At 35.4% G+C, this 15,491-nt stretch overlaps 3 protein-coding genes and 1 long non-coding RNA gene across 5 annotated transcripts in view; 2 read left to right on the top strand and 2 right to left on the bottom strand.

The window, feature by feature from the left end:
• LOC135803323 (uncharacterized) overlaps positions 1-15,491 on the top strand; it is a 78,947-nt gene that overhangs the window by 32,351 nt on the left and 31,105 nt on the right. The window lies entirely within an intron of this gene.
• On the bottom strand, positions 118-1,071 carry LOC135800253 (uncharacterized). Of its 2 annotated transcripts, none has more exons than XR_010550128.1 (3): positions 935-1,071; positions 685-806; positions 118-612 (listed from the first exon to the last, which is right to left on the bottom strand). It is a non-coding gene; the product is annotated as an uncharacterized lncRNA (long non-coding RNA). The 2 variants fall into 2 exon arrangements; XR_010550131.1 differs by having other exon boundaries at positions 871-1,045.
• Positions 2,825-9,320, bottom strand: LOC135803298 (uncharacterized). Its single transcript, XM_065316890.1, is given in 8 exon segments — positions 2,825-3,882; positions 3,885-6,026; positions 6,088-6,265; positions 6,328-6,357; positions 6,444-8,364; positions 8,420-8,666; positions 8,716-9,106; positions 9,168-9,320. Coding segments are annotated over 8 exon segments (5,868 nt in total). The 5' UTR covers positions 9,197-9,320; the 3' UTR covers positions 2,825-2,952.
• Positions 9,319-15,482, top strand: LOC135798857 (uncharacterized). Its single transcript, XM_065311831.1, has 3 exons — positions 9,319-10,347; positions 10,400-10,606; positions 10,661-15,482. The coding sequence occupies exons 1-3, from the start codon at positions 9,441-9,443 to the stop codon at positions 15,430-15,432; spliced, it is 5,886 nt and encodes a 1,961-aa protein (XP_065167903.1). The 5' UTR covers positions 9,319-9,440; the 3' UTR covers positions 15,433-15,482.

Consider the following 15,491-nt stretch of genomic DNA (forward strand, 5'->3'; position numbering starts at 1 on the left):
TTATAAATATCATTCAGCAGTCTCCAACATTTCAAACATTATTCATGCATTTTCTACCGTTTGTTATACAAGTACAATTACCACTACTTTGGTCCATAAAGAGTAATGTAAATATAGTAAAGTAAATTGGAATATATTTTCACACCATTAATGATTAATTATTCATTAAAACAGCAAAGCATACTTAAAAATATACCAAATGTTTAACACATACAAGTTAATACAGAACTTATAAATATTATAAAGCTTACAAAACCTTTCAATAAATGTGCAATAAAAATGTACAAGCATTTAATTAAATATATTAATAAACAGCAACTGTTGAATCAAACACATCTCTATAATCATAAGATGTATAACTCCATACACCAGTTGAGAAGATTGAGTTATTTCTTTTGGTTAAGTCCATTAGGAGTGTGTTGATGACGCATGATAATTAGTGCAGAGAAGTGCAAACTGCCACATATAATCTTGGTCATCAACTTGATGCAGCAGAATGTTAAATCTGGTTAGTATTTCAAGGTTCCCTTTACTCAAACATGAAAATGTTAGTTTGAAATATCAGCAGATTGTTATTTATGATATGGACCACTATTTCGATGTTACAAGATTCTGCAAATTAAAGTAAATCAAAATGTGTTTTATGGGCAATAAGTGCTGATTACAGTTGCAGTAATAACTTACCAGATTACTCAATCACAATTTCTAGTTTTCAATCTACGTGGTTTATTCTTCCGAAATGTGTGTAATCTATAAAAACGTCTTGCCTTGCTGTTCACAACCTTTGTGAGAATGAGTCTGTAAAACTGTAAAAACAGAATCATTAGAAACTTGAAAGTGAATTTGAAGTTGTTTACAACGGATTTGCACCTAAATTGAGGCAATCCAGATTCCACCACTTTTAATTTATAAGAGTAAACACTGTAATAATTACCAGAATTTCAATTCCGAAGTAATAAATTAGAAAATCAGATTTGGTAAAGAAATCAAAATAAAATGTTGTGTGTTTACATCTGTCATTCTTCCGCGCCAAACTGTCAAACTTTCATCTAGTGACTTATTTTTTAGGGTCTTGTCATTTTGTGCATTACCAATTATGTTACTAGAAAATTCCCGATTTTTCGAATGAAATGAAACTATTTAGGTTGGCAGCCACGCTGACCTAGTTATGCGGCGGCCATCGCACATTCCTCTACACAGACGAAATTCTAGGAACTGTTACTACGTTTTTACTACGGAATCCCCGAAATGTCTGGAAATGTACTAAAAATGAAAATATTGATATTTACCACGTTTTTGAGTGTTTTCGATGGTTTAAAACTGTAATCAATAGAAAATTAAAGAGCACGTCCATTCCCATAGAAAAATTTAAATTTTATTACGTTTCTGATACTGAAATTATAAAAATTAACTTTTAAAAATTCATAAAAAATAAACAAAGCTGTTTTTGATTAAAAACAATACTGCACAAAGATTTCCAACTCTTTAAGAAGCTATTTAACATTTTTTGAATAAATTGGAAACTTACAAGTTAGAGTAAAATTACTTTAACTTTGAAGTGTTTTTTAATTATCTTAAACAAAAGTTATAATTACTTGTTTAAGGTCAATGGAATCCTGATTAGACGAACAATTTTTTGTTTTTTAAAGCGATAATATTGAACAATGGGTTCATGAGTTATAGACCCGTAAAGTTAACCTAAATATGAAGAAATTTCCGATGTGCAAGTAAAATTGAATTAACTTAAAAAATTAATAAAAAAATAAATCGGAGGACTTTTAATAAATTAATTATACCATTAAATAAAACAGTTATTAAAGTATCAGTAGCCACAATTTTGAGTAGATTGACTACAGAATTAATTTGTACAAGGGTTGTAAATTTAACCCCTACTTACACCCTTAATTTAAGGGTTAAAATAAAAGTCATATACTTGACTAAATAAGAAATTTAATGTAATATTTATCAATGTTTAAAACAATTCAATATCTTCATTGATTTTGTAGTAAATAATAAAAGAAGACCAGAAAACATGAAAATGAAAACATTTAAAATTGTTTATTTCTTGCTTGCAATTATTGTGTAAACGATTACAGATAAATTAATTTTTTTTATTAAAGGCTAATTACTTAAATAAAATATAAACTGCAGTACACGATTGCCCCCAAAATTAAAGAACTTTCTTTTTAAGGAGTTGTAACTTTAACCTCTGTTTTCACCCTCTATTTCAAGGTTAAAATTTTATAGAAAATTTAATATACTATTTAATACCACTTGTGTCTTGGACACAAGAAATCGTCATCAGTATTCTGTTTATAAGAGGCACTTTGGTGATTCTATGACTGTTATGAAACCTTCTGCTTGTTATACTGAAGCATTAAAATCATATTATAGTTGGAAAAACTTATAAAAATAATTAAAAAAAATGGTTGTTTGTAAAGTAGGTTTACGATCGAGATGTTTACGTGATAACGTCTTATTGGTGATATAAGTTTTTTTTGTTGCAATTGTTGTAACACTTCACTTGCACTTCACATTTTGTTTCACTGTTAAATATTCAACGAAAACTTAACCGCACGAGAAAATCTCCATTCGTTTGTATGCCGCTAGAGTGAGAGAGACGGAAGATCGGTCCACTCACTCGAACACTATGCCTGCCTCCGCTCGTGTGGATTCCGCGTGTCAAGTTTCACGGAATGACTGGCAGCGCTCGAGATGAGACGGGAGATCGGTCCGTCTCTCTCTCTCTCGTTATACCTGCGATCGGAGGCCTCGTGACACAAGTTTCTGAACATGTCACCCGATTAAAACGATTTTAAAGACGTTATCACGTCAAAAACAATTAATTTATTAAATATTTACAAAGTATATAAACAATTTGACACAAAACAAAACATATACACCATTAAAACTTTCATAACACACAATTTCCATGTTCAACTTCAAACCTCTTCATGGTCTTAATTTTGGCTTCTCATCAACGTAAGGATTCATATCCCCTTCAACAGCACTATAACTATCCGCAATCACCTCATAGACATAGAAATCACCACCTCGCAGAGTCAACACAATCACATGAATCAACCTCGCCAAAGTAGTACACCTCAACATGTAAGCAACACCTTCATGTGGAGCAAACATCGGCTTCCCAAAAGTCATACAATCAAACATATAATATTCATTATCCTTCCTCTTAGCAAATGCCACCATCTTCTTGACTCCATTTTTATTCGCCACAATAATCCCAGCACGATAATAGTACTCATCAAAGAAGAACTGCAGAGATTTATACAAATTGAACCTCTTGGTACTAGTCAAAAACATGGTACCTTCAACGACAGCTTGATAACGCACCTTGAACTGGAATGGAAAGATCTCACATTCATCTATCAAATCTTCCATGGAAAATTCATGATCTTTATCTTCAATGTTTTCTATACACTTGACAAAATATTTGTATCCAGATATAAGCACAGCGTCAATCACCGAAGGATTCCATTCTTTCAGATCATAGATACCTGTCATCCCAATGACAGCTACCAAAGAGGCCAGGGTCTGTTTCCCACGAATATCAGACTTGAAACATTTATCATGCTGAGACATAGTTCCACAAATCATATACAGATCATTATTGTATTCTATATCCCAGGAATACCATTTATTATGAGCTCCTTTCATTGGAGATAGATTACCACCTAATCTTGACCATGGGTTATCATGCAGGTCCATCCAACTTTCATGTTCATGGAATGACTTACCACTAATCTCACCTTTAACCTGTTTTGCTCTAATCCAGTCTTGAATCATTGCACTTACAATAACAGATCTGGGAGCTCTTGTAACATTAATCACGTTGAATGTGAAGAATTTATACCGATTCATATTGTTGCTTTCTTTAAAAACTTGATAGCTTGTTTAAATGATTTGAATTTAATCCAACATGCATTCGATACATCTTCTGATGGTTTATCTTTTTGATTGAACGTTGCTTGATAGGGATGGTATAGATGTACCACATGATTGTCTGTATCAATGTAGATAACGTAGGTACCTTCACCTGTTTGTAACATGATGAACTTGCGTTTACGCATGACATATTTCAGACTCTCTTTGAAGTTTTTCCGGTATTTGTATGGTTCTATTTCTATGGTCTTTACAATGACATCAAAAAAGTATTTACCTACCAGGATATTTCTTATGGTACGTCTTCTAGATTGTTCTAGAGAATCCGCATGGTCATAGATATGTTTCCCTAAGTCAATAGTTTTATCCACGTTTTTCGTTGTCCAATTTTCCAAGGGTTTGTGAATTACCATCAATGCTGCAGCTAGGCTAGCAAAGTGATCTTCCATCAAATCAACTTGATCACTTGCTGGACGTTCCAAAACCTTAGTTCCTTCTATAACTTCAACGTTGGTTACTTTTACATAACCATGTTTATTTCTTGCAACTAGTTCCTCTTCTTCTTCTGCTTCTTCTTCATGATCTTCTGTTTTATGTCCTTCATCTTCATCCATATCATCTCCTGGATACTTCATTCTTATAACTGACTTACGCCTTCTTGAAACCCTGCATACATACAAAGCAAATCTTGAATAATTACCCTTTTCAGGTACGTCCCGCTTAGTTTTATTGAAGATAATCCTCAGACATAGATCCTCCATGTCTCTGAATCTTGCAACTGATGAGAAACCCTTCACATCATCCAATCCCAGTTCATTACATGAGAATGGATTATACAGATAGTAGATACCACGTCTTTGACAGACTGCACAAGTGTAAACTTCTGTTACAATAAACACCCAGTCTGTTTCACACATGATTACTTTCTGTAAAGCTAGTTTCATTATGCGGAGATTACATGGTGCGTCAAAGATATATCTAATTTGACACTTGAAGTCTTCGTGACCAAGGACAATATGTGGTAGCTCTAGTTTAACCAGTTGCACAAAACCATATTTTGATTTTTTGTATAAAACGTCTCCTGAGGTCATGACAAAGTCTAAGACATCTGAGGACCAAGTCCGGAGACAGTATTTTTCTCCAACCACAGCCGCCATTATACAAATATAAGGTGCTATGTATTCTACTTCCACACCACAATCACCAACATGTTTTGTGCCTCGAATCAGTTGGCTACCATCTGGTAATTTGATATAGTTACTAGGACGTTTGAATTCTTCACTTAAGGTTCTCATCAGGGTCATGGTATCTTCAGGTTGGACTTGTTCAAGTGTAGGTTTTTGATCTAGAAGAGTAAACTTGGGTTTTGCAAGCATTAACATCCTAAACTGCATTCCACAGGTGTCATTCTCAACAACCCGTTTACTCAGGTTCTGGATAAGTCTCTTAACCAATTCATCCATTGATCTGAATCGGATTAAACAAGCTCTTCCTTTTTTGGCTAAAGGTTGGACATTTCCCCATTTATCACAGTTATAAGGATCAAAGAGATAGAATAAACTCTTTTTGAAGAATACAGCGCATGCGTAATGTGGTACCATCACAAATCCGACATCTTGTTGATTGAAGACATGTCTATCAATAAACTCTTCAAGGATCTTTTGTCCAGAAAAGGTATCAAACAAATCATCTCCTATGTAGGTGTTAAAGATGATATGAATAGTCGCCATGATGTTATTCTTAACCAATTCAAATTTAAAGTCGTCTATATGAACAAAACTTTCGGCGTATTGGTCATATAACATGCGACCTGATTGAAGAACAAAACCTATTGTGGCATCATCCCATCGATTAATGGGTTTCTCTATATCATAGGCAGCTGCCATGATGCACATGTATGGAATTATAAGGTTAGGATCATCTTCTTCATAAATGAAATCAAAGCAATTGGCTTTTCCTGTTAAAATCTGCATTTCATCATTGATTTTATCATAGTAACGTAGATTCTGTAACTCTTTTTCTTGTTGGTGTAGGTCAATGATAATATCACGATCTTCTTTGGTCCTCATTGGTAATTCCATTGCAGGAAGTAGTTTGTAACAATAGGTTAGGTCGGTATTAATCTAAATTTTAAAAAAGAAGAATAAAATATAGGTTAGGTTATAGATTAATAAAGATGCTTACATAATCAGCTCGGAAACAAGGATCTAACTCCCCGGAAGTAACCTGGGACATAACCCCATATTGCTGGGATTGTTCCTCTTGAACGTACTGTTCAATATCTTCACCTAGACCATACATTGGGACAGGTCCATAGTCTCCACCTTCTTGACCTTCAGGTTCTTCTTCTAATTCCTTTCTTCTTGAGTCAAACCAAAGGAAGCAAGATCATCTATGTTAATTTCATCATCATAGGGATTAGGCCTCTTGGGGACAATCTGAGTGTCACTCAAACTAGGAGAATCTAAGTCCACAATTACATCATCTTCAGGTTCTCTTGTTTTGGGTTTAGGTGTCTTCATCAATTTAGGACATTCTACTACAGGTAACATATAAGTACCAATACTCCTAAATTACTTTGGACATCGTAAATTGAATCTGCTAGTGTTATTCCAGCTAGGAGTTTTTTCAGAGCATGTTCTTTGAAATCTGCTGTTGCGAAAGGTTTATCAGTTGCACGTTTCTTACTCTTCATACATTTATGCCTGTGAAAGGTTTCCATAGGCATTTCTTGTAGAGTTAAATGTTTTGGGAAAAATTTGGTCAAAACAGGGTCTCTGTGAATCCTAATCAACTTAACTGCGTGAAGATGGAATATAGTCTCACGACTGTCATAATTCTGAACAACAGTCTCCAGAAGTACATCCAGGTCTTTATTCATTGAACAAACAGCAGCTCCCTGACGACATTTCAAACCCTCTTTGTTTCTGGTATGAGGATCAAAGCAAAAGAACATATCTCTCTGTTGCCAGATCGCCATATAAGCCTTACCAATCTGAGCAACACAATTGTTATTACTCTCAAAGAATAACTTCAAGTCTTCAGAAAATATACAATTTGATTTCTTATACATCAAATCAGCGTATCTATTTGGATAGATATGTATCTCCAGAACATATGGGCCTACTGTAAACACCGCAGGAAGATGCTCAACACCCACATCAGTACAACTCTCAGATTCTACAATCACAGAATGTAATTGGTTACCAATGATTAAAATCTTATCCAGTGTCTTCTTATGCCAGGAATGTGGAACAGATATTCTTGAATAAGCCAATGCTACTATAGACATACTCAGAGATTGTTTATTCCTGTTAAACAGGAAGCATAGGTCACCAAGATCAAAACTTCCCTGGACAATCGCCTGACGATCATTCAAAGCTATGTAAGTGTTTCTTTCTTTGGTGTATTCATCTTCTTCACGTTCATCTTTACCCATTATCTTCAGGACTTTTATCTGACAAATGTTGAATGGAGAATTACCAATTGATGATCTATCTAGGAGGATTGATCTGATGGCTTTTAACTTTGATACTATAGTCATAACTGCAGATCCTACTTTGTCTTGATATAGATTACTTTTTCTTGGGTTAGCGTCAAAGAAAAGATAACAACCTTTTTTGATCTTCCAGATTAGGATATTCAAGTTTTCAGTTCTTAATATTCCTGTGTTGTAGTTACAGAAAAACACTTTTAAACCTGTTGATATATTGAATATCTTCTTGTCTGTTGATCTTGTTAATCCTTTCACCTCAGGATCTGATATTTCAAATTTTATCTTCTTATCACAGATAAAAAAGAAATTATTAACTTCATGCACAGCTAATTCTTTTCTTCCTTTATGCATGTGTATCTCTGCAATTGATGACATGAAATGACAATTTCCAAGTTCTACAATTTCATCAAGAGATCTTGATGTCCAGTCTTTATACTTCTTAATATGTGCATAACAGAATGCTGCAATAGGCATACATATCCCTTGATTACCCCTGGCTACTTTAGGAAAACAAAGATCTCCTTGATTGATTGATCCTATGATGGTACAATGAGGAAAATCTGTTAGAATGGATTGTTTGAGTTTGGTAAATGAATGATTTTCTAAACATCCTTTGCGGTATTTTTTCTTAGGTTTTACACATTGGGCATCTCGTAGGGTTTGAACCAATCTGGAGGTTAAAGGTATTTCACACCAAGATACATCATCAAAAGCGGATTTGTCAGCCATTGATGTTGCTGATGAAGCAATAGACATTTGATCAGCAAAAGGTCCTAGGATAAGGTTATCGGAGACATGGGTGGATACATCATACATTTCGGGTTTCCAAATTGGTAACTCTATTTCAGGACCTCCTTCACCATACATTTCATAGTCGTAGAATTCTAGAGATTGCATGAATTGTTGTTCTAGGTCTATGTCGCCTTGGTCATGGATGGATTCTTGGATGGAGGGTAAGGGTTGACCTGAATTGGATAATAATATATCAAGGAAACATAATCATTTGAAATATGGTCTCACGTTTATGCTTTCTGCGTTTGATGACTCGACGTTTCTTTGGTTTTTTCTTTTTTTTAACAATCTCCTCCTCTTCTGCGGATGACCTTGACCCCATATCGGAATCATCAACATTTAAGAAGATCCCACTTTTGATTTCTTTAGCTTTTAATTGGGATTTGGTTGGAGGGACCATGGTACTTGATGTAAACACTGAAGGTCTTTCTGGGAGCACTTTAGCTTTACTAATATGTGGAGATTCTTCCTCCAACTACAAAAAATCATTAATAACATAAACCAAAATAGAATATACTCAATACCTTTGATATTGTATCCATGATAATGGGACTTGGTAACCTCAACACGTCATGATCACAGAATTCAATTTGATCAAAAAACTCCTTCCTGTTCTTTTTCTTCAACTCTTTATATTCAGCAAGTTTTGGCATTGGAGCAACATATTTAGCTCCCACTTCACCTGGAGGATAAGGTTGCAATCCTAACCTGGTACTAACAGATGGTTCAATAATAGTAGGATCCTTTTCAGCTTTAACTCTTGGAGGTCTTGCAGGTAAAGGGTGTTGAACTTCATAATTATGTATCAAAACAGGATCTGTGGGTTCATCTGGAGGTAATTCCGAGGTTAAATCAGTCGTTGAATAATTCTGAATAAAACGCTGAATGATTCCAGGATTTTCATCAAATGTATCCCTGTTAAAAACATAAATAAAATTAATAAAAATTTATTTAATAAAATATTATATATTCTTACGTTGGATCTATATTCTTTCGAGCATCCATTTTATTTTTACTCTTTTAATTTAAACAAATACCAGAAAATGTAAATTTGAAAAATAAAAAACAAAACACAGAATATTTTGAAATTTCACTGTCATAATAAAAACAAGATCTACCAAAAGATCCAAGATGCCCAAAACAAAACAAAACACTTTAAATTATATATTGTTACTAATAACACTGTCAAAATTTTTTGCAAAATTTACGAGTTATCAAAATTTTGTAGTAAAATTTATAAAATTTAAAAATGGCACGTAGACGCGGAAGAAGACAACAAGCACCATCACCAATTACATACCCACCTGTCACCACCAAGAAATGGATACCACCTGATCAAAGACAGAAGCAATGCAGACCTAAACCATCACCATATCCTCCACAACTCACTCAGAAACTCACAATTTCCTCTTTATTAAAAGTATGGCATGATTACAAAGTTATCAATGATTGTGCTGTGCTTCTCGGAGATTTAAGCATGTATCATCCAAGATTCACTTATGTTACAAATGGTTTACAAGGTCATGCTATCTGTATAGTCTGCGCATTGTATTCAAAACTATGCCCGAGCTTTCATTGGTGTTCAAGGACCCTGGATGAGATTGTCATCATTGGAGATAGATATTTCCAAAGGAGTTTACGATTCCAGAAAAATCCCAATATGACAATTTGTCAGTTGAACAAAGATATCTTCATCCACAGTCATAAGATCACAATCTGTTTACGTGGGGAACGTTTTCAGGGATTGATCTTTAAAGACCTAGATACTAACTCTAAAGATTATTTAGCGAATGTGATTAAAGAATTTTTTGGATGTTATGATTGTGGTATCTTATGTGCAGAAAGCAACCCAAAGAGATACTTTACAATCTGGAAGTTTAGAAATGGGTTCTTCCTCTTTGACCCTGTGGATCATGATGAAATGTGTTGGCCTTTGAAGAAACCTTTTGTGGGCAAAGGTCATACCTTTACAGTGAGATTCCCCACAACAGATAGATTGGTCCAGGTGTTGCAGAGACAGATGATACCAGCAAATATATCATTTGAGTTGATCCCTGTGGAGATTGAGAGGATCGCTTATATTAATACAAGGTATCCGGCGTGTTTAGAGGATACATGCGAGGAGGACCCGAATATGAAGGATAAACTTCAAAAGGGTTCGTTTCGCTAATTCAGAAAATGTATTATTTATTAAATAAATTATTTTAGAAGCGGACGAGAGGACGTGTTTACAAAATACAGCAAAGATCGTGGACAAGCCTCCAGCTGAAGAAAAAGTTGTTGTAGATGATGATGACGATGCGGAACCTGATGTAGACCAAGGAGAAGGAGATGATTACCAACAAGGAAAGTCTAAAGTTAAGAAGAAAGCAATTGTGGAGAAACCTAGAGTTGAATCTGTTACTTATTTCAACTGTAAGAATTTTCTAACCTTAAAAATTATTTTTTTTATAAATTTAATGTTTTTAGATATAATTCCTGAAAGAATTGGTATCATGCTAGCAGAGACCCATCAAGATGATCCAGAATTTGAAAGGTGTTATTCTCTAAAAGATTTCTGTATGGCCCTTGGAGCTATAGTCCATTTGAGAGAAAATAAAGCTAAATATTGGACGACACGTATAGTGACCAACTGCCTTCGACTTGGTCTACGAATCTGTATCCAGTCCTTAATTCTAATAAAACCTGACCATATCCTAAAGGTTCAAAACATAATCAAAAAAATTGAATTAAATGAAAAGAACTTCACTCCTGAAATACAACAATATGGTGCAATAGGAAAACTGCAATCACAAGATTCTGCAATTCTTGACCTCTTACCAGCAATTCGTGAAGTCCTCTCAGAACATGATGCTATTATTATTCAGGGACCTTTAGTTGTCGCCATTTGGAAAGAAGAAGACTTGTTTTATCTCTTTGATGCACATGAAAGAGACCCCAATGGTTTTGCTATAGTCAAAGAAGTACAGATTGGCAGTGTAATGGAAGCTGTTGATTACATCAGTGGTGTTGCATGCCTCACCTGGTTTACAGACCTCAGGGATTTAGTTGATATGTACATGGCTAATGTCGACAGGGATAAAAGACATGATACTTTTATAATCTCCACAGTTGAGGTTAATGATTATATAGAATTACCTTCTGATTGGTGTAACTTCAAAGCTATATGTCCGAATAGATGGATTCTTCAGGGATCTTTTGCTCAGGGTGATATTAAGTTCTCTAAAGATACCAGGAATACTCAGTGTACTGCAAATTGTGCTATGGCGTTGACTTATTGTCATTTGGTGAAGATTGATGATTGGACAACTGAGACCATAGATGAGGTTCTGGATCAAGGTGATATTTATTACAAGAAGTGTATTGACCATCATGAGAAGAAAGGGACTTTGATATCTCCCATGTTGCTTGTTTCTGAATTGTTACCAGAGTTTGTTTTGAAAGATATGTTGGTTACTTTTGACGTGTCTGAATGTATGGTTAATGGGGTTATAACCATACCTGAAGAATATAGGAATACATGGAATCTACAGAAAGGGTTCAAGGAGTTTTTTAAAGATAATGATTATGGTATACTGACCTGTAGAGGGATATCAGTTGCTGTTTTCAAAGCACATGGTCAATACTTTTACTTTGATTCTCATGACAGGAATAATTTCGGGTTTGTGGTTGCTCATGGTAAAGCCTGTGTTCAGAAGTTCCTGGATTCTGATACCATGGCTGAGGTGATCATGGGTAACCTAGGACCTGATGTAACCCTAGCTATTTATAACATTTCAAAACTTGATGTGAAGATATTTAATCCAATACCACCTGGGGAGATGCCAGATGAAGATGATTCTAGTTTTGCTTCCGTTGAAGAAGAAGAAGAGGAAGATGATGATGAAGAGAATAAACTAAGTCATTTGGTTGTAGAACGTCCTTTGTTTAACTATACAAAAATAACTAAGAAAAGAGCCATTTTGAGGAGTTCTACTCATCAGAAAAAGATTGAAATGTTTGATGTGTATGCTGGGAAGCAAACAATGGGTAACCTCATGGCTGCACCTGGAATGGCAAGGATCTTCATCCCTAATGAATGGACTGTTGATATATTAGACGATGTCCTAAAAACAGGTCAAAGTGTTTATGAGAAATCCATTCAGAATTTCTATAAAAACCTTGGAAAAGATTCTGCTGAAGAAGAAGAAGTTGACTTTAAAGAAACTGATGATATTACCGTTGATAATGTAATCAAAGATTTCAAAATAGGTGTTAATAAGTTTATAGTAGAATTTGAAATGATAGCCGAAGGAGTTATTTCTGCAAATGGGACTGACCTTGCAAATGCCCTCAAAAGTTTCTTCTCTGAAGAGGTACGGGAAGAAGATGACCATAAAGAAATCATTGTACATACAGATTACTATGATGTGGTCCTATGGAAATCTGGGACCTTGTATTATCTTTTTGATCCTAACCCTAGAGATGAACAGGGTATGATTTACGGAAAGGAAGAATGGAGTGATATCCCTCTGGATCCTACCCTTACTGAAATGGAATATGATGATCATGATGACAACATATTTGATCTTGATGAGGATATTCAGGAAGAAGAAGAAAGTAAAAAGTTGGAGATTGAAATGAATTCAGAAAAGAAAATCAGACAATTATTAGAAAAAGAATGGAGGGAGTATGGGTTTGTTGAAGAAGAGCAATCTGTATCACCTGTTAGACATCCTCTGGAATACTGGGAAGCACATGCAAAGGAAAAAGGGCGGGCTTATATAATGTGGGCTACTAAACCCAAGTTCCTCATTAAGCACCTGATAGCAAATAACCCTCCTAAATATAGAGATGATTCACAGTTTGGGTTATTCAGAATGGTACTGAGGAACATCCCTGATGTTAAAGATGTCTATGACCCTGTGACCGGACCTAAACCTGATGAAATTGCAGGGGATTGGAATGAATGGAGGGAGATAACCTATGGTCAGTGGATCCTTCGTGGAGGGATGCATGAAAAGAATGTGATCTTCCCAGAATGTAACAGAGGGTTGCAAGCTCATGCAAACTGTTTAATAGCATTATCCTATGGTCATATATTTGCTATGTCCCAGTTTACTAAGAATACCATTGATCAAATTTTAAAGTATGGGGATCGTCTCTATACCTCTACCAGAAGAATCCGAAGAAGGGAATTAGAATCCCTAACTGATTTAGAATTGACTCCTGAAGAGATTGATGAAGTTCTTGCCAGGGAAACCTATACAATAGAAAATCTGGTTAAGACTTTCTGTGTAGGTGATGAGTCTGTTGCTGTAAAGATAAGTGAGACCATGATTGAAGGTGAGATCAACGCTGAAGATGTTGAAGATGAATTTGATGTCAGTAGAGGTCTTGAGCAGTTCTTTGCTGCAGGAGGTAATCGTTTGGGGATCTTACAGTCTAAGACCCATACTGTAGCTGTTTTCAGAATGGGTACATTTTATTATATGTTTGATCCGCATGAGTGTGGCCCACATGGTATCAAATGCCAGAATGGTGTTGCATGTATAACCCGGTTTCAGGAGGTCCAACCCATTTGTGACCTCTTTTTAGAAAACGTACCCAAATGTGGTAAAAACTTCTTCACCATACAGGAAATATCAATAGGAGCAGCGGATTGTACAAAGGTCTTGAAAGAAGAACTAAGGGCAACTGAAGATCCCTTGAAATTATCAGGGTTTGAACCTGTTGTACCTGGTAAGATGATTATCAGAGGTACCTTGAGTCAAGAAGATCCTATGTTTGGGAGAGGTGCCAATGCTCAAAGTTCTCCAATTGCTTGTGTTGCCCTTGCTATGACCTTGATCCACAGTACAGAATACTGGACCAAAATGATTATTGATGATGTGGTCTGTATAGGGGATGATGTCTATGCAAAATATATAGATAGGTGTGATACATTGTTCAATCCCTGGGAAGAAAAACTAACCTTAGCCCTTTGTCCCAAAAACTTCAAAATTGGTAAGAATAAGGTTAACTTTGAACTTAGACAAACAGACCAATCTGGTGTCATTGATATAAAAGCACCTGACACACAAAACCTTCGTCAGGGAATAGAAAACTTCTTCCTGGAAAATGTCTATGGGGTTTTAGAAACAGACCTGTTAACAGTAGCCATCTGGCAGGAGTGTAATGGGGTCATAGATTACATTTACATGTTTGATCCCAACCCCAGGGGACCTTCAGGAATGCCTGAAACAGAATCTGGTGTAGCTTGTACAATGCGTTTTGCTTCCCCTAAGTTGCTATCTGAGCATGTGATATCCCTGGTATCTGAAGATGCTCAGGGAATGTTCCTGATAACACCCATAGAAATAATCATAGAAAGAGATGGTAAGAAAGTAAAGAAAACACCTAAATACGGTCTACAGAAACCTGAAAAACAAGAATCTCCACATAATAAGAAACAGGGACGTCTGAGTTACTATACAATCCCACCTGGAGAGATGGATATCCTCAGGGGTAGCAAAAGTCAGAACCATAAATGCTACTCAGACAACTCCAGAGGTAACCAGGATGTACCTAATTGTATTGTGGCTTATGTCATGGACAAACTCATACCCATCAATAAATGGACATATAAAAACATTGATATGATTCTGGACATGGGTGACCTGTTGTTTAAGGATTCCTACATGGTTTATAACCCTAAAGAAGAAAAAATAGGTCTTGAGACCCTAATCCGTGATGTGGTTATTAAAGACATTAGAGTAAAAATATCAGTAGGTGCACCTGTGTTAACAGCCCATTTTGGGGCCAGGCCCTTAACAGAAGCCCTAGTTGCTTGTTTTAACCTCAAAAACTTTTGTATTATTTTACTGGATCGCTGGGCATTGGCCCTGTTTAAAAAATGTGATACCTATTATATGTTTGACCCAACTGATCTAAATCTCTATGGGAATAGAATTGACAGGTGTGGATCAGCTGCTGTCCTCAGGTTTGAATCCATAGATAAACTCATTGAGGTCCTCATCAGAAACCTGGAAAGTCAACCGATAGAAAACGAAGTGTTTAGAATAATCATAGCAGCAGTGAAACAAATCGAAAAAATTCCTGTAGGTACTGAATTCAAAACCCTACAGGATAATAAAGATCTACTTGATGATATCATGCCAGGACCTCCTCTGGTGTCCTCTGAACCCGATTGTGATAAGATTTTGTTTGGGCATACAAAACCACATAAAAATCGAAAAAAGAAATACGTACAAAAATGTTAATCATTGAATCATGAATGTTTTGTCAAGTTATAAATAAATAATAAATTATACAGGGTGTT

Source organism: Atheta coriaria, unplaced genomic scaffold (genome assembly GCF_025399875.1).
Source record: "Atheta coriaria isolate IRGN ID8LTWV9N9 unplaced genomic scaffold, Caltech_Dcor_3.1 hic_scaffold_2_pilon, whole genome shotgun sequence".
Lineage (NCBI taxonomy): Eukaryota > Metazoa > Arthropoda > Insecta > Coleoptera > Staphylinidae > Dalotia > Dalotia coriaria.